At 53.1% G+C, this 22,471-nt stretch overlaps 8 protein-coding genes across 8 annotated transcripts; 4 read left to right on the top strand and 4 right to left on the bottom strand.

Moving 5' to 3' along the window:
* Window positions 1–151: 151 nt before the first annotated feature.
* On the bottom strand, window positions 152–2,023 carry iaaM (Tryptophan 2-monooxygenase; the record flags this gene model as incomplete). Its single annotated transcript, XM_032031595.1, has 1 exon — window positions 152–2,023. One exon carries the CDS (start codon window positions 2,021–2,023, stop codon window positions 152–154), a length of 1,872 nt encoding a protein of 623 aa, XP_031888760.1.
* Window positions 2,024–5,138: 3,115 nt separating this feature from the next.
* Window positions 5,139–7,028, top strand: AMI1-2 (Amidase 1; the record flags this gene model as incomplete). Its single annotated transcript, XM_032031594.2, has 1 exon — window positions 5,139–7,028. The coding sequence occupies one exon, from the start codon at window positions 5,139–5,141 to the stop codon at window positions 7,026–7,028; it is 1,890 nt and encodes a 629-aa protein (XP_031888704.2).
* Window positions 7,029–7,177: 149 nt separating this feature from the next.
* On the bottom strand, window positions 7,178–8,748 carry RKM4 (Ribosomal lysine N-methyltransferase 4; the record flags this gene model as incomplete). Its single annotated transcript, XM_066151025.1, has 4 exons — window positions 7,178–7,624; window positions 7,679–7,912; window positions 7,964–8,568; window positions 8,622–8,748. The coding sequence occupies 4 exons, from the start codon at window positions 8,746–8,748 to the stop codon at window positions 7,178–7,180; spliced, it is 1,413 nt and encodes a 470-aa protein (XP_066009532.1).
* Window positions 8,749–10,673: 1,925 nt separating this feature from the next.
* Window positions 10,674–11,497, top strand: CGGC5_v002723 (uncharacterized protein; the record flags this gene model as incomplete). The annotated part of the gene is made up of 4 exons (XM_032031592.1): window positions 10,674–10,954; window positions 11,034–11,136; window positions 11,196–11,366; window positions 11,423–11,497. The coding sequence occupies 4 exons, from the start codon at window positions 10,674–10,676 to the stop codon at window positions 11,495–11,497; spliced, it is 630 nt and encodes a 209-aa protein (XP_031888759.1).
* Window positions 11,498–12,587: 1,090 nt separating this feature from the next.
* Window positions 12,588–14,085, top strand: pelF-1-1 (putative pectin lyase F-1; the record flags this gene model as incomplete). Its single annotated transcript, XM_032031591.1, has 3 exons — window positions 12,588–12,730; window positions 12,783–13,129; window positions 13,196–14,085. 3 exons carry the CDS (start codon window positions 12,588–12,590, stop codon window positions 14,083–14,085), a joined length of 1,380 nt encoding a protein of 459 aa, XP_031888820.1.
* A 1,189-nt stretch (window positions 14,086–15,274) lies between these two features.
* On the bottom strand, window positions 15,275–16,462 carry hxnY-4 (2-oxoglutarate-Fe(II) type oxidoreductase hxnY; the record flags this gene model as incomplete). The annotated part of the gene is made up of 2 exons (XM_032031588.1): window positions 15,275–15,364; window positions 15,413–16,462. The coding sequence occupies 2 exons, from the start codon at window positions 16,460–16,462 to the stop codon at window positions 15,275–15,277; spliced, it is 1,140 nt and encodes a 379-aa protein (XP_031889014.1).
* A 930-nt stretch (window positions 16,463–17,392) lies between these two features.
* Window positions 17,393–19,085, top strand: FUI1 (Uridine permease; the record flags this gene model as incomplete). The annotated part of the gene is made up of 2 exons (XM_032031587.1): window positions 17,393–18,544; window positions 18,597–19,085. The coding sequence occupies 2 exons, from the start codon at window positions 17,393–17,395 to the stop codon at window positions 19,083–19,085; spliced, it is 1,641 nt and encodes a 546-aa protein (XP_031889015.1).
* Window positions 19,086–19,292: 207 nt separating this feature from the next.
* On the bottom strand, window positions 19,293–22,239 carry CGGC5_v002719 (uncharacterized protein; the record flags this gene model as incomplete). The annotated part of the gene is made up of 6 exons (XM_066151024.1): window positions 19,293–19,591; window positions 19,645–19,810; window positions 20,795–20,848; window positions 20,900–21,118; window positions 21,177–21,559; window positions 21,663–22,239. 6 exons carry the CDS (start codon window positions 22,237–22,239, stop codon window positions 19,293–19,295), a joined length of 1,698 nt encoding a protein of 565 aa, XP_066009358.1.
* Between the last annotated feature and the right edge of the window lie 232 nt (window positions 22,240–22,471).

Here is a 22,471-nt window from a genome sequence, read left to right as displayed (position 1 = left end):
GCAGGTGGTTGGTTCGGAAAACAACATTTTCTATTGAGCGAGCTATGGAATTTAATTCAAAATACGGTCCAAAAAGATGAGTGGTAGAAGTCAAAAGGTCGTTGAAGAAGGAAAGACATCGAGGATTCCGGCATGGTCATGAAAAAGATGATCAATACTGGTACAAAGAAGAGTTGAGAAGAGCGGATGGGGCCAAGGAAGCTGCCAAGGGGTTCAAAGATCCAAACTGTTCAAAGACAGCCGAGAGGGTATTATGGGCCGGCTGCAAGCCACCATCGACCCATCCACCGAGGAAGGAGGTGCAGTCGCTGTTGATGAGGACGCGAGAGCTCTGGTTATTGATGGAAAACTTCTCGTAGTCGTAGAACATGGCCGAGATATCGTCGTCCTGTCCCGGCAGTCCAAGGGAGAAGGCACCGTAGGAGTAGCGATCAAGAGGCCAGTGAATGAGGTAGAGGTCGTCATCGGTGACGGGAGTGAGGTAGTCGGCGTACTGGGCGTAGTCGGTTTCCTGCATGATTCGGGCGACTTGGGTCTTGAGGTCTGCCAGGAGCTCCTTAGGGTCCGAGATGGCCATCATCTGCAGAGAAAGGTCCTCCCAGGCATAGGTGACAAGGACCATACCGTAGTCGGGATGGCCATAGTCGAGAGTGTAGGTCTGGGGCAGGTTGGTGTCCGAAAGAATGACACGAGGAAATCCAGCAGGCTGGTTATCCCAGAACTTCTTGGTGCGAATGAACAGCTTGGAAGAAGCCGTCATGTGCAGGTCGTTGATACCCCGCTGAACTTCGTTCGAAAGAATGGGGTCCTCAGTGGTCTCGGAGACTGGAGTGAAAGCATAGGTCATGGCTCTGTTGCTGGTTCCGACGATGACAAGGTCATACTCGGTGTCCGTGGTGCCAGTCGACGTGGTCTCCCGGACGCCGACGGCAAGTCCGCCCAGAGGGTCTCCACCACCGCTTGTAACTTCAGCCACAGTAGAGAACTTGGTCTTGACCCCAAGCTCTGTGGCCTTGTCCCAGATTGTGATGGCGAGATCACGGATGCCGGCTGGCTGGAGACCGCTGGTGGTGTTCTTCGCAAAGACCGCCTGGTCTGATTCAAGACCGTTGACCACGAGACGGAAGACGGAGTTGAAGCCAGAGGTGTACACAGCACCGAAGCCGCCAGAGCCAATGCCCAACGTTCCAAAGCGCGTGAAGTCATCCTCGGTCCAGACCTCGCCTCCTGGGACGTCCCACTCGTGGTTCTCACCAAAGATGCGCTGGAGAGCAGAATAGAAGCTGTCGTCTCCAAAGGTATCCAGGTACTTCTGCCACTCAGGGACTGCCTGGGCTCGGGTGGTAGCATCTGAAGAGCTGAGCCACTCGGTCATCTTGGAGGCCGCCGTCAGAGCAGAGGAACCGCCCTTGGTCAGGCCACCAGAGATGAGTTTGATCCAGCCGTTGTTGACCTTCTCAAATCCAGAGGGGGGAGTGTTCGAGTCAACCCAGTCAGTGGCATTGTTCTCGTAGAAGACAATGGTAGGCACCTTGCCAGGGTCGGGGAAGTTCTGAATGAAAGTGTAGTTGAAGGCATTGGCGTAGTAGTAGAGCAGGTCCTCCGAGGGCGGGAAGCGCATGGCGCCCATCTCAGCGACGTTGACCCCATCAGGAGTTGGGAGGGAACGGAGCCGACCTCCAACAGATTCAGTCGCCTCGATCAAGGTAACATCGGCGCCAGCCTTGGCCAAGTTGAAAGCGAGAACCACGTTAGTGATACCCGCCCCGACGAGGCCGATCTTGAAGTCCGAGGGGAGCGTGCCCAGGGGCTGGTTGATGTCGCCAGCAGCCTGAGGCCAAGCCGAGTAGATCAGCTGGGGGGTGTCGACCCAAGCCTGAGGGCGGGCTTTCTGCTCGGTAGGTGTGGTTGATTGTCTCTTGGCCAGCTGAGAAAACGAGGTCTTCTTGTTGGTAGAGGGGGTCTTACGGACGGTGAGAGGCGCGTAGGCGGCGTTCTTCTTGTAGTTGAAAGAGGGAATCATTTTGAAAAGAGTGAATAAGTGTTATCTGTGGGTTTTGAGAGAAGTTATGAGACTGAGTGAGCGTGATGTCTTCAAAAGGATTCTCTCGATGAAGAGGGAGATGTCTACCTCTTATACATCGATGCTGTGTCGTTTTTTGAAACCCGACGTTCTCAAGAAAAGAGAAGAAAAGTGAGCGCAATCATCTTGATGCCGAGTTTGCCGCCGGATACGACTCTGCCTCGTAGGATTGTTACAATGGTATGCATCTCGAGTGTGCTCACAAAGACAGGAAGCCGCAGGCGCGGAAGAAAATCCTGCAGCGCGAGGGGATCTGTCTTGCTCCTTGGCTGCCCAACTTCCTTTCACCGTGCGGACTTACTTGGAAGGCAGCCATGTCTCCACTGACTTGGTCATTTTTCTGCTCGACGGCGCTCAGAATTTCCAAGGCTTTGTCGTACGAGGGATTTCGAGCTTTGAATAGAGTTTGTGACAACGCAGTGACGAACCGACTCTTGAACAAGATCCCTCATCGAGAAATGCTTTTTGTGTGGGCAGAGCCCAAATGGATGTTAGCAAACACTTACATGGTCCCGGTGAGAAGTGATGAGAGCTCTTTGGGGTAGGATTTGGATTCGAGTCAGCCAATGCTGCGCAGAAGCTCTCAACTCAGATGAAGGCCTGTCTGAAGTGGCGAGGGGTGCCCTCCTCATATCCAGGATTATCTAAAAGTGCAAGGGGTTTGCGTAGTTGAGCATATGACACACTCTTGGAGAGTTCACCTTCTAGTTCCTTGCATAATCGATAATTCCATTGGCATAGTAGCAAATCCGAGTCTCAGCATTTGAACGTCATTGAGATGGCTGATGTACAGCCCAATAGCATGTGTTGATTACTGAATCGAGAGAGAAACACCAGGTTGTGCATAGGAGATGAAGTAAGGTCAGGTTGGAACAGAGCCTAAATTCGCCATCGGGATACAACTAACGACTCTGCTCGGTAGCGGTTCCTTCTCGCATTCTACGAACTGGCTGTATACCTTATGGTTGTTTGAATAGAGGTGGCATTGTCGATGCAACGTTAAAGAATTATGCATGTGAAAAAATTGAAAATTGAGTCGATTTAGGAATAGGGGCAAGCGGCCCGCGAGGTCTGACAAGACGCATGGCAAACGGCCAGGAACCTACCCAATTCGTCGCTTCACCCCCACTCTAACAAACTCCGAATATGACAGTTCATCCCAACTCATTGCGCGCCTGTGCTCCCCTCCACCCCACGCTAAAGGCCATCCCAGGTTGAAACAATCCCTCAGTGGAGAATGCTCTAAATAGGTGGTCCACAAGGGAGAGAGGGCCGGGAAAGCCAGGGACAGGGAGCACGACAGAGAACGTGAAGTTGCGTCTAGGCGTAACAGTTATGCAACTATCAAGCATAAAAAGTACAATTCGTTCGTGATCACACGCACATCCTTTCCGAAGTTCGGAAACTCAAGAAAAGAGCCCTTGGTGGTGATTTTGAGTTACCAATACTAGACGGCATTGTGCTCGTTGAAGGCTAGAAGCAGATGTACAAATCGTTCAGAGACGAATGCGATACATAAGCTAATAGTCCCGGTCGTGACAACCAATGTTGGCGAAATTCGAATCCAGCGGCAACTGAAGCTCACTATGAGGCTGAGCATACCAAACAAGGGAATAGACTGGATCACGTATGCCGAGTCATTCGATGGGTCGTGAACTAATAATTTGCTCAACAATAGCGCGGAGTTTCCCAATGCTTGTGGAAGGGTGCAAGTGCCTCGTGAGGAAGGGTTGCAAAAAGTTGCAATTGTTATCACTCATCAGATTCACTCTGCATGATTTTCTTACGATTTCAACAACCAAACTGGCATATGCCACTGACTCAGAAAGTCTACTTGTCCCTGACAGCCCTTGTCGTCTGGCTAGATTGCTGCCGCTGTAGAGAGCGGATCCAGGGGAACAGGGTAGGTCACTGATGGGTCCATGCAGCGGCCCCTTCCGTGAGGCCCTTTCCGTGATCTCCACTAGACATGGTTATTTTGACAGCTTGGCGCCGTGCCTTACAAGGATAGCCACATGTCCTGCCTTGGTTGTCCCCTGATGCTGCCGCGAAAGTTTTGACTTCGTTTGGTACCTGAGGGTCTAGACAGACAATAGCCCAATCGCCAATATTGATTCGTAAGATGCGATCCTGAAATGGGGGCTGGTTGGACGATGAACGACGAACATCTTCGGCGGATTCGCGGGGTAATTCTCGGATATTATCGCCAATCAGCCCGCCTCATCAATCAAGACATCGATCATGTGCCCCACCGCTATGCCCCTGGAATTGATGAGAAAGTTCTTGAAGTGGAGCGACTCTACATGGCGCCCATGCGAACATGAGAGATCAGGGTCCAATTCAAAGCTTGTCATCCGCGCGCATCGCTGAAGGCGGCGGGGGTGGGGACACACAACGTGCCTCGAATGCAAGTCTTCGACACCAGATACCTTTCAGGGCAAGCTCCGGCAACAACACAGAGCTAGCAGTAATTCAGTCTAGTTGTCTCCGCATGCCTCGAAGCTGTCCCCATAGCCAGGACGACTACGGTGGTGTTGATTGCGGGCTTTTTGTCGTTAGCATCGGGTAGAATCCAGTGATACAAGGTAGTAAGACCGATATCCATCACGATGGGTAAGTTGAATTCTAATTCCCTCACTTTGTGGAAGGATATCCATGGAAGCAGGAAAACTATCGCGTGGAACGCGCTGGAAAACGCGTTGTGGAATGCCTTGTGGAATGCCTTGTGGAACGCGTTGTGGAACGACGCCACTTTGGGCTCTCAATCTCAATATCCCCAGCTGCAGGTGATGGCAAATTTTGTCAACCTGGAAGTATCACCTGTTTGCTTCACTTTTTTGGGATGACCAGAGAGAGCTCATTGATTTTAAGCGTCTATAATTATGTTATAAAAGCACATCCGGACGAGACGGTCAAGAGTGTTCTTTTGCAGCATCATTCTCTCAGCATTCAATGGCCATCACAGCCCTTATCATGAAGATGAAAAGCGTTCTTTTGCCGCTCGGGCTTACTGCAGCCGTCGCTTTCATGCCAGTACACGGTCTCACACCCCTTAATGGCACTCTTTTTCAATCAACCTTCGTTTCAGACGACCAGGACCAAGTCTTCCGTGTTGGAGACAATCAGTATCTCGCCGTCACCTCTGGTCCTGTGTCATCTATTCCTTGTGTTTCGGACCCCTCTCAAGGACCTATCACATATATCCGCTCTTTCCGTTGAAACTACCGGTGAGCAGCTTCAGCAGGCTGTTGAAAAAGCCTTGGGAGAGGACGACGTCTTCACTCAGGACTTCCTCGGAAACGTAGTTGTCAGCGCTAGTGGTTCCGATGACCTCAATGATTCGGTGATCACTTATCTCGAAGGACTCGGGTCAACTATCATCTATGCCGGCGCGGATGGGCCCAACACTTGTGGTAGCTCAACTCTCACCCCCTGCCCCTTCTTCGCCATTACCGACGGAGAAAGCCTTTGGCTCAGCAAGGTTCACCGCATGTATGTCGACACGTACAGAACGTTCGTGACTGGCGTGTACGAGTCGAATGGCAGTTACAAGTCTTTGACGCAGGCGGAGGCCGACTGGGGATATCCCATGATTCCTGTCCCCTCGAGACTTTACAGTACCGAGGATGACAGCCCGTTGGCAGGCCAGCGTATTGGAGTCAAGGACATCTATGATCTGGAAGGTATTCAGACTACTGCGGGTAGTCGAGCGTACGCTGCGGTCAACGATGTCGCGAGCAAGACTGCGCCAGCGCTCCAGCAGATTATCAATGTCGGCGGAGTCATCGTGGGCAAGCAGAAGACAGCTCAGTTTGCTTCTCCGGAGAACCCCTGGGACTGGAACGACGCCTCTTATCCTCGCAATCCCCGTGGCGACACCTTTTTGAGCTGCTCTGGCTCATCTGCTGGAGCTGGCTGCTCCGTTGCCGCGTATGACTGGCTTGACTTTGCCGTTGGTACTGATACTGGTCTTTCGGTCCGACAGCCTGCTGCGTTTTCTGGTACCTTTGGCAATAGGCCCTCACAGGGTATGATTGTCATGGAGAATGTTATTACCAACGCTTTCAATGCCGACACTGCCGGATTATTTGCTCGCGATCCTGCCAAGTGGGCAGCCTTCGCCAAGGCGTGGTACGATCCGTCACTCCACGAGGCCACCTCGCTGAATGGCCTGCCTGAGTTGTCGGTGCCCGACGACCGCACGTTTCCCAAGCGTATTCTCTATCCCGTCGACCATTTGCCGCTGAAGAATGCTGCCGCTGAGACTATTCTCCAAAAGTTCTTGAGCGACGCATCTGCAGCTTTAGGCGCCGCAGTGGAGAATTTCAACCTAACGGAAACGATCGAGGAGACCACAGGACGGCCCATCTCGCAAGTCCTCGGCGATTTGTTCATTCTCTGGACTCATGATCTGATCCGGCAAACTTCAGAGCCCTTGCTGGCTAAGTACAGCCCTAGCTTTCCGGCTCTTGACAACCCATACCGTGGGGTCTTTCACAGTCTCACTGTTGACGACAACGCGTACAAGTCCGCAATGGCCAACAGAACCCGTGACGCGGCTGCCTGGCACGAGAAAACTCTCTTCTCCACCAATGATTCTTGCTCAGAGTCGATTTTTGTCTACGACGTCGGAACTGGCGGTATTCCTACGTTCAGAGAGCAAGATCTCAACAGCGGTCCGGGGGCAACCCTCCCTGTCAACCCCACCACCGCTCAGGCAGCATCGACTTCGGCCTCGTACTTTGGCGATGCGGATTTCACTGTGCCCATTGGTCAGGTCTCCTACTTTAGCAATGTCACCTTCCAGGAGGAGATCATGCCGGTGACTGTAAACCTTGTGGCCAAGAGGGGCTGCGACTTTGTTTTGTTCAACATGATCAACGAGTTGGTGGACAAGGGTGTCTTGAGCACGGTTCTGACGGGACAGACAGCTTTCGCTACTTGAGCCCCTCTTTTTATGTAGACAATTATGTAGACCCCATCAAGCTTGTGCAAGTTTGCACTTCAATTCAAAGGTCTATTGACATTGTTGGTATCTTTTTTCGCCACAACTCAAATGCCTTATTTGTTGCTTGTGCTGATTTGGTGACCCCTCTATGCCGTTCTCGCCTTCTTGGAGGACCTCTCGGGCTCCTCCTGCTCGCCTTCCGCAGGCGCAGTGGATCCAGCAAACTCAAGAGCCTCCTTGAGCAATTTCTTCTCACCTAGACGCACGTGAATGGCCATTCTCTGTCTGTTGGTTAGATCGCTAGTAGCAAGCAGGGCCTCGTCCTCTTGAGTAGATGTGGGATACTGGCTCAAGATCTTCTGCAATGTCGAGACAATTACTGCGTGGAAGACCTCGTCTCTCTTGCGCTTGTCGGGGATCAGATCGCCGTTAATCTTCTTGATAGCCTTCAAGACGGCCTTGAGCTGCTCCTCGAGCTCAGCGGAGATCTCACGGACCTCTGCGACCGTCCTGAATTGGCCTTCGGAGTCAGGCTCTCCCGATTCGCGCTCGAGAACGAAGACATCCTCAAGTTCTTCGGGGTCAACGTACTCCTGCTATTTTCTCATTAGCCATGATAATGTGGAGAGGGTTAAACGGCAACGTACCACTTGCTTCCAGACGTCGTCCCCGATCTTCAAGTGCTCTGAGACGCTAGCCTGCACAAGATCCCAAGGAATCTCCACAACGTCGTATCTTGAATGCTTGGGAGTGACGTAGCCGTATCTGCGAAGCAACTCGGAGTTCGGGTGGGGGCCGTAGTAGTTGAGAATCTCCTCTCCCGCGGGGATGGGACGGAGTGCGGTTACCGTCAGCTCATCATCTCCGTGGTTTACGTGTGCCTGAAGTTTATCAGTGGTTGCTCAAGAGTTAGAGAGCATTTCTAAACTCACGTTGAACTCGGCGTCGGCGTTCAAAATATCGGCCATGGGGACCATGCCCAACATGGTCTTGCCGTCACGATCCTCGATCCACTCGTCGTCCTCCTCTTGCTCAGGCTCTTCCTCATTGTCCAGATCGAAGGCATAAGCCATGATTATGCTACCCATGCGGTGGGCCAGCTGCAATAGCTCTGCCTCTCCAAGTGGTGAAGAGCCCTCGGGATAGAAAATCGCTGGGTTGGCCGCGATGACTGTGAGGATGCGAGAGCGGAACATCTCGTCGGCCTCCTCTTTGCCGATTTTAGACAACACTGCGCTTCCTTTCAAGTTCTCGAGGTCGGATGACTCCCAAAACATGAGAGTATGAAATTTCTCAGGGAGGACCTCGAAGTATGGCTTCCAAGGGGACGCAGCACCTTGAAGGAACTCGTAGATCATGACTAGAATGAGAGAGCCCCAAGAGTCCAAGGGCTCGTTTTCCATGTCCTCGTCGTCGCCATCATTTCCCGTGAAAACTTGGGGGATCTTCTTGGGGAGCTCAGATGTCTCGACGTTGATGATGCTTCTCCTGGGAATTGTGAAGAGCGTTGTCTCTGCCGGTATGTCCTTGGTGGCGACTATGAAACTGTTAGTAGGTACTCGCCAGAAATTTTTTGGTCCTTAGACTAACTGATTCCTCGTCCAGCGTTCTGTCCACGCAAATCGACAATCTCGATGTCGTTGTGGAAGGTGGCACCCGGCAGGGACTTGAACCAAGCCAGGAAACCCTGCGACTTGGTCTGAAATTCGTCACCCATGGCGTTTACGGTTTAAATGATTAACCGCAATGAGATAAAATTGGTTCAGGTCTGGATGAGATCTCAGTAAGTTGAATGAGTTTGCGCGGGTAGAGTTCTGGTGTGTGATTGCCTCATGAGTTTGGCTTTCGAAGAGGTCTCCTGCGACTCGGTGACCAAATTTTTTGGCAAGCACAGTGTGTGAAAAGATTTCGTGACATTTCACTGTGTTGTTGGCGATCCACTGTCTAATAAAGTCACCTTACCCACGGCTCCACACTACCAAGATCACCCTCGCATCAGACAACACCCGCAGTATGAATCCGTCAAATACGGCTCTGGGTGTCTATTTAAGAGTTTCACTCATTTTCATTTTTTCTCTTTATAATCTTTAACATTAAGTAATATTCAGTCGTATCCTCATCCGATTAGAAACCTGAAGAGATATGTATTTCATTACTTTTGACTCTAAGTCAGCTCATCAGCTGAAATTGTGATAGTGAGAGCCAATTAATGATAAGCCCGCGGAATCGTGCTGAGTCTTCGATCAAAGCTGTTTCGCCAATTTCAAATCACTCGCAAATCCCAAGTTTGCTGAACATACCGGGAGAGCTTGCTTGCTCCCTTAAGCGTATGAGGCAGGCTTGATCGGAACAATGAAACGTAAGAGAATTCGGTTGCTCATTTTTGTACTGCCTGATCGATGTCCTCAACTTGCCAAGCCGTATCACGAAGCGTGGTGGAACACCCACTCAACACTACACACATGTTAGCCTGGCCAACAACGCAGCGAATTACACCTCACGGCCACGAGCTGAATCGGGCCAACCAACGTTAGCATGGCTAGGATAGTTTCATCAACGCGCAAATCTGTCGTGAAACGTCTCGCTTGGAGCGTTCGCCAGCGCACATCCTGACCGCTAAGTCTCTTCGGGGATGTCTTGTCATACTCCCTGTTCTCCAGCTTGTCGCCAACTAACTTGAAGTGACACTCGTCATACTCAGCCTCAAAATGCCCGAGTACTTGCATGCAGTGCTTACATGTCAGCCCAAGTAAGGACACTTTGCAAAGGTCTAGGCTCATGTTTCCTAGGGTCGATTCCCGTCTGTGCTTCCCCCGTTGGATATTAGTGACTAGACAGCTATAGACAACGTTCAGCTCGCGGGTGTCGACATCCAGACACCACATTAGCCTCATTATGTTCGACATTTCACACATACGGCGTTCGCCTCTCCAAAAAGAACTAATTGATACTACTTGAACATATACAAGTGCGCTGCACGATACACGGTCCATCATGCTCGTCACATGACGGATACAATATGCGACTGACGACATGACTCTCTCGGTGTCTGACCAAGGAGTTGAGATTTGCTTCTGCGAGAAGCCGCGAAGTTCAAAGCGAATTATAGGAGTAGTGGGACGGCAAAGTGAGCTACGTTCGTGTGTTAAGCACACTCCAGGAGAAATACAATGAGTGATCTTATTGAACACAGCTCAAACAGCCTTTTTTCGTCAGCTATATGCAAGCTTCTTCAGCCTTTAGACCCGACGAATCTTAATGCAGTAGCTAGGGAAAGAAGTCACCGCTGTTCCCCATAAGGTCTGTCAGCGTTCTACGAGTCCGGGGTGATGAGAGACCGGTTCAGTTAACATTTGCCTTTGGTTCACTTAGCAAGCACCTCCAGATACGAGCTTGGCGAGAATGAGGTTTATCGTGGGCTGGATCAAAGCCCAGAACAAGTGGCGGTGACAATTTAGGGTGTCTCAAAAGCTGAAAGCGCGTCAGTCTCTTTCGTCTTGGACCTTTTTATGGGTTGCGGTCTCGTTATAAAAGGACGATGATTTCTCAACCATGGCAAGTTGAATCTCTTACTCGTCCCCAGACACTCTCATTCGCACTACCAACGCACTCTCTCACAGACCAACTTCACTGAAGCTCAAAATGCGTGTCGCCGCTCTCATTCCCTTTGCCCTGGGCCTCGTTGCCGCAATCCCCATGGGAGGTGACACTCCTCCCTTGGACCAGGTGAGGCTAGTCGACGTGAACTACGGTGGCTCTGGTTGCCCTGCAGGGAGCGTGGCCAAGTCTTTCAGTGACACCCGCGATATTGTAACCCTCATGTTCGACCAGTACAACGTCCAGTCTGGTCCCAATATCAAGCCTGTCGAGCACCGCAAGGCGTGTCAACTCAATGTCAAGATGCACTATCCTCAAGGATACCAGTGAGTAGCACGCTGATTTTCTGCACATGACCTGAATTGCTTCCCTAGGGATACTTCCACGTACTAATGCACAGTATAGATTCTCCATCTTCCAGTCCACGGTGCGAGGCCACGTCAACCTCGCCAAGGGTGTCGAGGGTTACTGCAAGGCGACCTACTACTTCTCTGGAGATGAGAAGACGGTGAGTCTATTAATTCTTTCACCATCAATCGCAGACAACGTATGCTTACCTTTCATAAGGCCCACCGAACTTTGTCCTTCAAGGGCCCGATCAACGATGACTACACCAAGACCGACAAGTTCAGTCTTGAGTCAATCGTCTGGTCTCCCTGTGGCACCGAAGGCATGCTCAACATCAAGACTGCCATCGAGCTCAATCCTCTGAGCAGTACAAAAGCCTCCCTCATGACTGTAAGTCTGTGACATGCTACTTTCCTACTTCAAAGCTTACTTGAACTCTACTCAAGGTCGATTCCAACGATCTTAAGGTTACCCAGAAGTACTATGTTCAGTGGCGCAAGTGCAAGGGTAATGGCCATTAAAGGCCTGCTGCAATTAATTTGCCAATCGCTGTTCATGAAAGTGCCCTCAGACTGGTATCTGAGTGAAACTTGGTTTGGGAGATGGGATGTATCCGATGTTTATTGTTGCAAATTTTGATTGGAAACAATTTGTTCTGAAGGCTTCTGGTCCTTGTAACCAAGAACCTCTACCACACTCATTTTATACACTCGTACTCACATATAAGTCTGAATCAAAGCATGCTTTTGACAAAATTTATGTTTACATGTGCCATAATCTCAGATTTATCTCGCAAGAGAATGATTTTCTACGGCTGTGCCGCAAGTGGTCGGGATTCATCTCTAAAAAACCTTCGACCCTTGTGTGTGTTAAAAATGTTGAAAGGATTCTGTAGAGCTCGGTACCTCAAAAGGTTGGCTGAGGAGCATTTTCCTGGCTACAATGCTCTCGGTGTCGTTGGTCACTGGGCGAGTTGACTCCAGGGATGACAGACGACGACAGAAGCAATGAGAATGACTATACCAACGGTAAAGACAATGGGAGCAGTGTGTTTTCCTGGCTCGTTTGAAGAACGAAATCGAGAACAGAGGTAGTGAGCGGGTAAGAGAACAGCCGCCCCGCTCCACAAGGAGGGAACATGGCGTTCTTCAACCCATAGATGCTTGACATTTTATTAGGGAAAGGCTCAAGACACACCTATTGGGAAGACTTCGTATTCTGTGTAAGCAAACCAAGGGATATCGGTAATCATTGTTTGCTGTGTTAGCTGACTAGCTGTCGGACATTCGAGCCGCGGATGGCCACAAACGGCCACCTGAGATTCACTAAGGCCTTTGAGCCCTGCTGTGTTGACCTTAAGCAGAAAAGCGCGGAACATCTACACCAAATCGGTCTACGTAACCCCACTCTATACGATCCGTTCATCTTATTGTACAGATGGCCCAGGCCAGCCTACAGGAACCTCCGTGTCGAAGGATCACGGTGTTAAATACATTTCAAACGCAATGGAATTCGAATCAATGCTCTTTTGGCAGTACAATTCTTCAGTCCACTCCTTTTGGTCCTTCGCGGATTCTCACGTTCATTCATTGTCACTCTTTTGATTCCAACATGCAGTCATTCTTTCTTTCTATTGTTGCAGCGGCTGCTGCGGGCAAGGTAGCTGCGCAAGTCACTGGAGAGGCATTTGGCTTTGCAGCCGGCACCACAGGTGGTGGCGACGCAAAGCCTCAAGTTCCATCGAGTAATGAGGAGTAAGTAAATGCTTAGGACAGAGACGTCTCGCTAGATTGACTCGATTTCAAGGCTTGTCGAATGGCTCACTGACAGCCAGCCCCGTACCATCATGATTGATCGTTTGTTCGACTTCCTCGAGACCGAAGGATCCACAGACGGAACATGCTGTCGAGACGAGAAATCCTACCAATGCAAGGACTCTAGCCGTCATGGTCAGGTGTACATTGGCGACGACTGTGGTGACATGCAGAAGATCTCCTGCACCTACTGGAACGCACCGACTCGACCTATCTATGTTGCCAGCAACAAAAGCATTGTCGGTATTGGAGAAAGCGGTGTCATTCGAGGCAAGGGATTCCGCATGTCCCACGATGTCAGTAATGTCATCTTCCAAAACATCCACATCACGGAGTTGAGTAAGTAGCCCCGCCTATGCTTTGCCGTGCCAAAGGATTGATGGCGCTGACGAAGCTCATTCGCAGACCCCGAGTACATCTGGGGCGGCGACGCCATCTCCATGGATGGCACCGACAAGATCTGGATCGATCACTGCAAGACTTCCTTGATTGGCCGCCAGCACATCGTCTCCGGATGGGGCCCTGCCGGTGCTGTCACCATCTCCCACCACGAGTTTGACGGCAAGACGGACTTCTCCTGCAACCAGCAACACTACTATAATGCCCTCCTCATCGCCTCGAAGGCGAACTACACTTTCGCCTATAACTACCTTCACCATGTCTCTGGGCGCGCGCCAAACGTCGGAGGATCCGAGGAAGTCATGTTCCAGGGCGTCAACAATCTGTGGGAGGGAGACGACGACCACGCCTTTGCCATCGGAGACCATATCCAGGCCCTGCTCGAGGGCAACCATTTCGAGAATGTCTCCCGACCCATCGAGCCCAACACCTACAACAGCGCCGGAGAGATCTTCGTTGTGGAGACCTCCGCGGATGCCGCGGCCTGCCAGGATCCCATGGGACGCCTTTGCGAGCCCAACAGCGTTGGTGGCCAGTCTGGCGAACTGCTTCCCCTGAACAAGACCGTTGCTATCGACAAGCTCAAGTATGCGTCGGAGTCTCTCCTGAAGCCAATGAAGGTCTCCGAGGTCCCGGATTTTGTGAAGGCCAATGCTGGTATTGGCAAGCTTAACAGCAGTAGTCCTCCGGCATCATCCACTTCCACCGCTTTCCCAACCCTGCCGCCGAGCGTCAATGGAACTGCTGGCTTGGCGCCGACACCCACTGCCGTACCGACTTCTTCTGGTCTCTTGTCTGCTGCTGCCCATTTAGTCAATGCTACTTCTTCTGCTTCTCGGCCGGCTAAGTCGGCTTGTAAGGCTAGACGGTCTCTGCGCTTCAAGCGCCTCCTTTGAGCCTAGCTTCCTGAGGCCATCTGTCAGATTTCTTTCCAACCAACACATAACGCTTTTTTCCATTCTTCTGATGTAGTTTCTAATTCTTTATCTTACCACGAGAGTTGTTCACATTCATGGCTGTTTGAACGTCTGAAACGAGTGCTGCACCCGTCTGGTCATGTTCAATAATCGTCAAAAAGCCAAAAGATGCCTCCTGTGGCCGTTACGGCGATAATTTCTTTCAGCTGAAAGGCTGTAGGGCACCTTGAGGCGTTCAGCTGAAAACATAGCGCAATGTTGGCGATGAATAACAGAGTTCTTCCCGGCTTGTAAGTCGATCTGCTGGTAGGAGGCGTTACGCTAGACTGCGATGAATTCTGCTGGCAACAAAGAGCGACCCGCCACCATCGTAAAGCCAAATTCAGCCTGGTCCAAGATCCTGGGCCTGCCAAGGCATTTAAAGCTGCTCCATTGGCAGTTTTGTCTCACGGCAATCTCACACTACTCATTTCCCCAGGTTTTGGTATCCGCGCCCAGATCTACACTACAAACATGGCAGCCCCTCAACCAGTAACTCCTCAGCAAGTCAGCCCAGAAGTCTTTTCGTCAGTACAACAGCAACAGCAGCAACAACATCATGGTCTTCCTGTCAAAACTGAAACTGTTGGCGTAACCGAGCTGCAGTCGTACCTTTCGGCGAACGAAAGCCCCGGGGAGACCGAGGAACCTCCGACCGGCTCCTGGTTCCGGCGTAATCGCCAGAAGGCCATCATATTCGGCGTTGTGTTCTTCGCTATCGTCATTATCATTGTCATCGGTGTTGCCGCTGGAGTCTCTACTCAACATTCGTCGCCGTCTGGGAGCAGCGCCTCCACGAGCAATAGCGGCAGCGGCAGCGGCAATAGTGACGGGACTACCACCACCACCACCGCGGCCGCGCACACCACAACCTCAGCAAGCTCAAAATGTCATCCGGGAGGGATGCAGTGTAACTCAAGCGGGGACTGCAGCATTATTTCGGAGTTCAGCCAGTGTAAACGGGCTTGCAACGGCTTTTACTATTGCACGTGAGGACTAATTTTGGGTGGTGGACCGAAGTTGTGTACTTGGACCATGAATGAAGTTCATAGTTTTACTCTATTTCAAGCGCTGCTTTGGATATAATGAATCAAGCTTTTGAGAACGACCGCTATTTGCCCTGTGTCTCTCAATACGGTGCAACGTTTTCCGTCTTGCCTTCGAGTTGATTCTTCCTCCTCGAAAACTCGAAGGTCCTCTCAAATCTCAAACGACACCACTGGTAAACGTCAGTAAGTATGTAAAATAAAGAAGCGCTTCAACTCACCTCTCCGCAGCTGATCGGCTCATACTTGGGCGGGTTCTTCTCATCCGCACACGTAGGCAGCACAGCGCACTGCTCATTGTGGTTGAACCCGAAAAAGAACGGCATCGAGTACCGGTCCGTCGGCGCGTAGTTGAACACCCGGTGCACAGTCGACTTGAACCGGTCGTTCGACAGCCTCTGCAGGAAGTCGCCAATGTTAATCACAAACGTGTCCGGCACAGGCGGCACCTTGATCCACTGCCCGTCCTTGGTCAGCACCTGCAGCCCGCCCACGCTGTCCTGCCACAGCAGCGTGAAGCACTGCAGATCCGTATGCGCCCCGAGCCCGACGTCGATCGTCGCGTCCTGCGGCTCCGTGTTCTTCGGGTAGTAGTTGCACACGCTGTCGCTGCCGGGGTACGTGATGACGTCGTCAAAGTAGCTCTCCGGCACGTCCAGCGCCAGCGCAAAGATGCGGATCATGCTCCGCGCCAGCGTCAGACACTCCCGCCAGTACGTGACCATGTCCTCCTTGAACCCGGGCAGGTGGCTCGTGCCCTCCCACACGAAGTCCTCGTGCTTCATCCACGGCTGCACCGCCTCCGGCACGGCCTGCGGGTCCTTGGGCTCCGGGTCGTGAGCCGGATCGTACCGGAAGCTGAAGCCCTCGCGGTGGTCCTTGGTCTCGGTCGGCGAGATCTGCGCGGCGCGCTTCTCCGTCCAGCCGTTGAAGAACTTTGACTTCTTCTGCGCGACGAGGGCCTTTTTCTCGTTGGGCTGCGAGAAGAAGGCCTGCGCCTGCTTGAAGGCTGCGTCGATCGTCGACTTGGGGATGCCGTGGTTCTTGATGTAGAAGAAGCCCGTGTTCTCGGCGGCGTCGCGGATGGTGGCAGCTAGGGCCTTGCGGTCCGCCTCGGCGCCGCGGATGTGGGAGAGGTCGATGACGGGGACCTCGGAGGGGGAGCAGTCCCGGGGCGGGGTGCGGAGGACGTCGCGGTAGACGGGGCCGTAGGCGGACATGAGCTCAAGCTTGTAGCTCTCCGGCGCCGTTTCCGTCACCGTGGTCGACATGTTGGCGGTGTTGAGTCTAAACTGCCTGTGTAGGCGAACTATGTGATGAGTTGTGGATGTGTACAGGTGAGATTGTTTCTTCTACGGCCTCGTCATCTTTCAGTAGCGATAAGACTGATTGCGAGGTTCTGGCGCACGGATAAATAGCTTCAGATGAACGGATGAGGCCGTTCAACTCCGACGACAGGGTCCCTGGCTCAGATCGTCGAACAGCTTGAGCCTCAATTGTGGTAAAGCCTCAATGAGGCTTTATTTCGATTTCCGGCGGAGTTCACCGGATCTCGCCTAACCTGCAGCTGCTGCGGGAGATTGCACGATTGGCGTAGATAATGGCGTGCGATGCGGTTTGTCGGTCCCTTATCGGTCGGAGGTCTGGGCCGACAACGGCCGTGTGGGGTACGGGGTTCACCCCGGTTTTCGGAGCGTCAGGAGTGCTTTCCCGGGGCTTGTTCTGCGGCCCATCTCGAGCCTCTGCTTGTAAGCAATGGACGATTTTATGCGGTTCAAAGACCACGTGCTGGAGATATCATGCTCTTATAAGTATAATTCGGCTTGCACCTATCAGTTACACCCCGTTCGCCTCTCGAAACCATCGCGAACACCACGTGCGCCCCGGAGAAAGCCGTCCTACGAGTCGCGCTGATCATGCCGCTGCGTGTAATCCTTGCAGGGGCAGCTTATCTCCCCCACATCCCACCGCGTCGACGGCACCCAGTATCTTGGGTTTATCATTGCCGCTGACGAAGAGACTCTGATGTGATTAGAATTTGAATCGCCATGATTTGGTATAAGTCGCTCGCACGCATGTTGCCTCCCATCATGCCTGCACCACGTTCATCGAACATCGTGCTGTTCGTACAGCGGTTGGGCGGGCAACTTTAATCAACTCCCTGAACACCGGACTGAACTTCAACAAACGAGTTGACCAAGATGGGCCTGCTCAACCGCCTCCGGGTCCCCCCGGCCGCCGGCACCCTCGAGGGCCGCGACGCCCTCCTCAACAACGACGACATCCGGCCCCTCAAGCTCGTCGACCGCACCTGGACGCAATGGACCTACTTCACCTTCTGGTTCTCCGCCGTCGCCACCGTCTCGAACTGGTACGCCTCCTCGACCGCCCAGGCCCTCGGCCTCTCCATGTGGGAGTCCCTCGGCTGCGCCTTCGGCGGCCAGTGCCTCATCGCCGTCATCATCACCCTCAACGGCCGCCCCGGCGCCACCTACCACGTCGGCTTCCCCGTCTTCTGCCGCACCGCCTTCGGCGTCTACGGCGCCTGGTGGCCGACCTTCAACCGCGCCGTCATGGCCATCGTCTGGAACGGCGTCAACGCCGTCCAGGGCGGCCAGTGCATCTACGTCATGCTGCACGCCATCATCCCCGGCATCGCGGACATACCCAACACCATGGGCGAGGGCAGCGCGCTCACCACCGCGGGCATGATTGGCTTCGTCATCTTCTGGCTCATCACCTGCGCCTTCCTCGTCATCCCCGTTCCTAAGATGCGCGGCCTCGTCTACGCCAAGCTCGCCGTCTTCGTCGTCTCCGCCGTCGCGATGCTGGCGTGGACGGCGACCAAGGCCGGCGGCCTCGGGCCTGTCGTCCGCCGCGGGGGTACCGCGACCGGGTCGACCCGCGCGTGGCTGATTGTGCAGTTCTTCATGCTCGGCGCGGCCAACTGCGCGACCTTCGCGTCCAACGCGGCAGACTTCCAGCGGTACGCCCAGAAGAAGAACGATGTGATCCTGGGCAACATCTTTGGGTTCCCCGTGGCCAACTTGATCGTCGCCGCCGTGGGAAACCTCGTGTGCGCGAGCAGCGAGCTGATTTTCGGGGAGCTGGTGTGGAATCCGGTTACGCTGCTGGATAACCTGCAGACGGCGGAGTATACCGCCGCGAACCGCGCGGGTTGCTTCTTCATTGCAGGATGCTTTGCGTACTGCTGCATCTTCAGCTCGATTTTCGAGAACTCGCTGCCTGCCGGTAACGATATCGCGGCATTGTTCCCCAAGTACATCACCGTCAGGAGAGGTTTCTTCGTTTGCGCCGTCATCTCGTTTGCAATCAACCCCTGGTTTCTGCTGGTAAGTCTTGTGCCGACTGTCTCAACGAATCCTAAGAAGCTAACAAACGCAGGGCTCCGCGTCGGTGTTTGTCTCCTTCCTCTCGTCCTACCAGACTTTCCTGTCTGCCATCACCGGCGTGCTGCTTGTGAACTACTACCTCATCGGCCGCGGCCGTATCCACATTCCTGACGCCTTCACTTCGATGAAGTCAGGAGCGTATTACTATACTCACGGCTGGAATATTCGCGCCTACGTTGCCTACATCATCGGCATCATCCCTAATTTCTACGGCTTCCTCAATAACATGGGTGTTTCAGCGCCGATTGGCGTCACAAGATACTACTACTTTGCTTACTGGGTTGGACTTGCTCTGTCGGGCTTCACCTTCTGGGTGACGTGCAAGATTTGGCCGCCGCCAATCATGGAGGAGAAGTGGGTGGAGCCCAGGGACTATATGAGGCCTGAGGAAGACGGCGATGCCCAGGTTATCGAGGCTGTAACAATGCCCGAGAATGCTGACATGAAAGGCCCGGATGAGAAGGTGGCGATGAAGGCGTAGAACAGCCCGACCCTGCCATGTGCGGAGGATGAGGCACGTCGAGACTCCGTGTAAGATTGAAATAGAAAATGCCCCCTTTTGGTGGGTGAATGACGTCTAATATGTTTGCGCCGGCTCTGAATACCCCCGGCAAGTGTCTTAAAATGAGTCGCTAATGTCGTTTACATATAAATACATTTCTCTGGCCCTGTGATATTTGCCGATGGTCTAGTAAAGCGTCACGGATGTAACGTGGATGATGGCGTCGATGTATGTCCTGTTCTCGATGGAGCATGACGTGCCAGGCTTCAGTTTGAACATGCCATTCGGCCCAATCTGAAAAGGGTCTGTCATGTCCAGCTTCACCTTGACTTTGCCCACGGCGACAGAGCATATGCGCACCTTGTCCTCCTCGTCGGTCCAACGATGAGAGCCGCCAGGCTTAATAACGATGACGTTAAAAGCAATATCTTCTGAGACGCTGACGGCTTGGTTGGATGTAAGGTATGCATTCGAGAATGCCACGTCTGCGAGTATGTCAATGAAAGATGCATGGCGTGACGGCTAATCATCGACTTACTCGTCGGTTCCTGGCTCTGGTCGTCGCGAACACGTCCAGGAGCGATTTCCCACTCTTCCATGTCCAAGAGCTCTGCTGGCACTGTCTGACCTGCATTGGGAGGGACGATAGCGACGGGAGCCGGTTTGGTAGAAGAGGTCGACGCAGGGGCAGAGTCGGAAGCGGTCTTTGTGGCCGCAGAATGCCTCGTAACTCGTCTCGGCGGGCTGCTTGGTCTCGACGTATTCACAGGCGTTGTACCGACGGGAGGTGTGGTGATGGCTGGGGAACGAAGAGCCGGTGAATTCACACCGGATTGGTTATCACCCGCAGGTCCTCCATAAGGAAATTTGGCGTTTTGGGGCAGGCTGTAGGATGGCGGTGCAGACGAGGGAGGGATGGCGGGAGGCGGAATAGGAGTAGGAGTTGCGGCAGGTGCAGGGGATGGTAAAGCAGTCAACGTCCGCCCTCTAAAGGCTGGCAGAAAATCGCATTGCACTTTTTGCCTTTTGTAATTGCACCGCCACTGGCAGGATGCGCATGCTTCGTTGACGGTCTCCTTCAGCCACGAAGGTGCTCTGCTGGAAAGGACGATACATGGGCGAAGAGTGTTTTCGAACGCGTCGTGATCTGGCCCATTGCATGTTGAGCATGACACAGGCGCAGGATCGCCAGTCAAAAACACCAAGAGCGAAAGTGCAGTTAGGGGCGCCAAGTTCCCAACGCCCGAGTGCTTCATCGTCCACTGGGGAGGGAAATGCCTTGCCATTGGTAGTTTCAATAGAGCCTTGAAGTCCGGTCTCTCAGCCGGGAGTCTGTAAGTCGGTGACAGTTGAGAGGTGAGGTACTCCAATAAGGTCATGGGTTTTTCAGATTGGAAATATGACGGTTGTGCCAGCTCGTGGTGGTTTGGTAGGGTCGAGTAAGGGGAAGCGTGCGAGCGTGTTGTCCTGGTCGCTGTCGTTTGTGGTTGGGGTTGTGATAGAGGTTGTGACAAAGGCTGAGATTGAGGCATCCCCGCTGCTGTTGACATCGCTTGAACCTTTGAACCATATGGCTTATAGACTGTGGTCTGCGGTTCTGGCATCGGCGGCTCGTCACCCTGAAGCGGGTTTCTAGAAACTATGACTGGTGAGGCTCGTGTTGTTCCCGGAATGTCAAAGAAGCTGACAGCGGAAACGGTGCCATCTAAGTTGTCGTTGTACATGGTGTTTCGATGCCTTGCCTATCATGTTGTCAGCCACGGTGGCCCTATGCATACAACCTCGCAACTTACCCCGAAGTGCTTTCCGAGGCCCTGAATCGACCTGAAGATGGAGCGACACACGCGATCGGGGCAGATGAAGGGATACTCGGGATCGGAGTGCAGCGTGTATCCAGTGGGCAAAAGCGCGCCGCATGACGCTTCCAGCGGGGTATTCTCCCCCTTCCACTGGCAATAGAGCCGGTCGCCGTCGTTGGTAGTTGTAAGCTCATTTTCGGGTCGCCCATACAACTAACGAGGCAATCACCATTAGTATATGTTTGAAGAGATAGGACTTGGTTTCACTGACCGTTGGTAACATTTTGAACGGGCGAGGTGGAGGGTCAGCGTTTCCGCTGTCAAGCTGGACTGGAGCATCGGGTTCAGAGTCAGAGTCGGAGTCGGTTGAATCATCGTCAAGCATGCCATTGTCGTCCGAGGATGATACAGATAGGGGTTGCCTTTTGATGGGGATAAATCCCGGTTTGGCACTAGACGTTGGCTCAGCAGACGTTGATGTTGGCATCGACTTTCGACTCGACCCATGTTGGGCCGTGGTATCCTCCGATCCAGATCCCACGCCATTCTCGGTCAGCCTGCGTTTGGAGTCACCGCCCGGCAAACCCGATGACTGTTTTCTCTTCGCTTGTAACGCCTGAGTCCAATTGAGAGCCGGCCTTGAAGGCTGAACATCTGCAGTGCATGTTAGATCGTGCTCTCCGAGGTTCATCCAAGCAGATTTTGGCCTCCTCAGCTATGCCAGGCTTAGCCTCGAATCATCCAAAGGCACACTCACCACCACTTGACACCCGTCTAATAACCTCCTCCGATCCCTGAGAATCCGCTGAAGTCGACTTAGCCTGCCACGACTGCTGCAATGCCTGGATCTGGGAGCTCATCGACAGTGACGGCTTGGCAGGTGTTACATCCTCCAATGGCGTGTCCTCGGGGCTGAATTCCGACTTCACGGGGCCTTCAGGATTTGGAGGCAGGATATCGCTCTCAATACGAATGGGCTCCGGGCTGTCCAGGACCATGCTGTGATCCTGAGTTGGCGGGGCAAGGTTGGGCACTGGCGGTACTAATGGTCCGGTCGAAGTTGAAGTGGAGGGCTTGGAGCTCAGAAGTGAAGCTGCCCACGGAGGCGCCTGCAGGAATGCGCCGGGCATGACGTTCGCCTTGGCACTAGTACGCTTCATCTTCCTCGCGGGGTCCTCTCCTGCGCTGGAAACCGACGATGGTGAGGCATTGCGGTTGGCGGCGGTTGAATTCAGCACCTTCGTTGCCGACGTGGCGGGAGCCGACTGAGGCGATGGTGCATGGCCGGGTACAGGGATTGGTATGGGTGTGATGCGTGGGGGGTTGGATGCCATCATCGGGTTTCTTTGTCGTCGCGAATGCGATGCCCGTTGAGCGAGCATGCGCTGCACGGGGTACCTGCTGTGGGAGCTGGCGACGTTTCTATCGACAAGTCGAAGCGCCCTCAAAGTCCCAGAGGCCCCGATATCGTGAGCGTGTCAAATCTGCGTCGAAATCGGCGCCTCCCGGCCGTTGATGGCGATCCTAATGAGCGATTCTGGATGTTGAATAGTAGGAGTGAAGTGA

Source organism: Colletotrichum fructicola (genome assembly GCF_000319635.2).
Source record: "Colletotrichum fructicola Nara gc5 chromosome Unknown KSG_Nara_v1_contig02, whole genome shotgun sequence".
Taxonomy (NCBI): Eukaryota; Fungi; Ascomycota; class Sordariomycetes; order Glomerellales; family Glomerellaceae; genus Colletotrichum; species Colletotrichum fructicola.
This window is presented reverse-complemented; position numbering and strand designations above follow the sequence as displayed.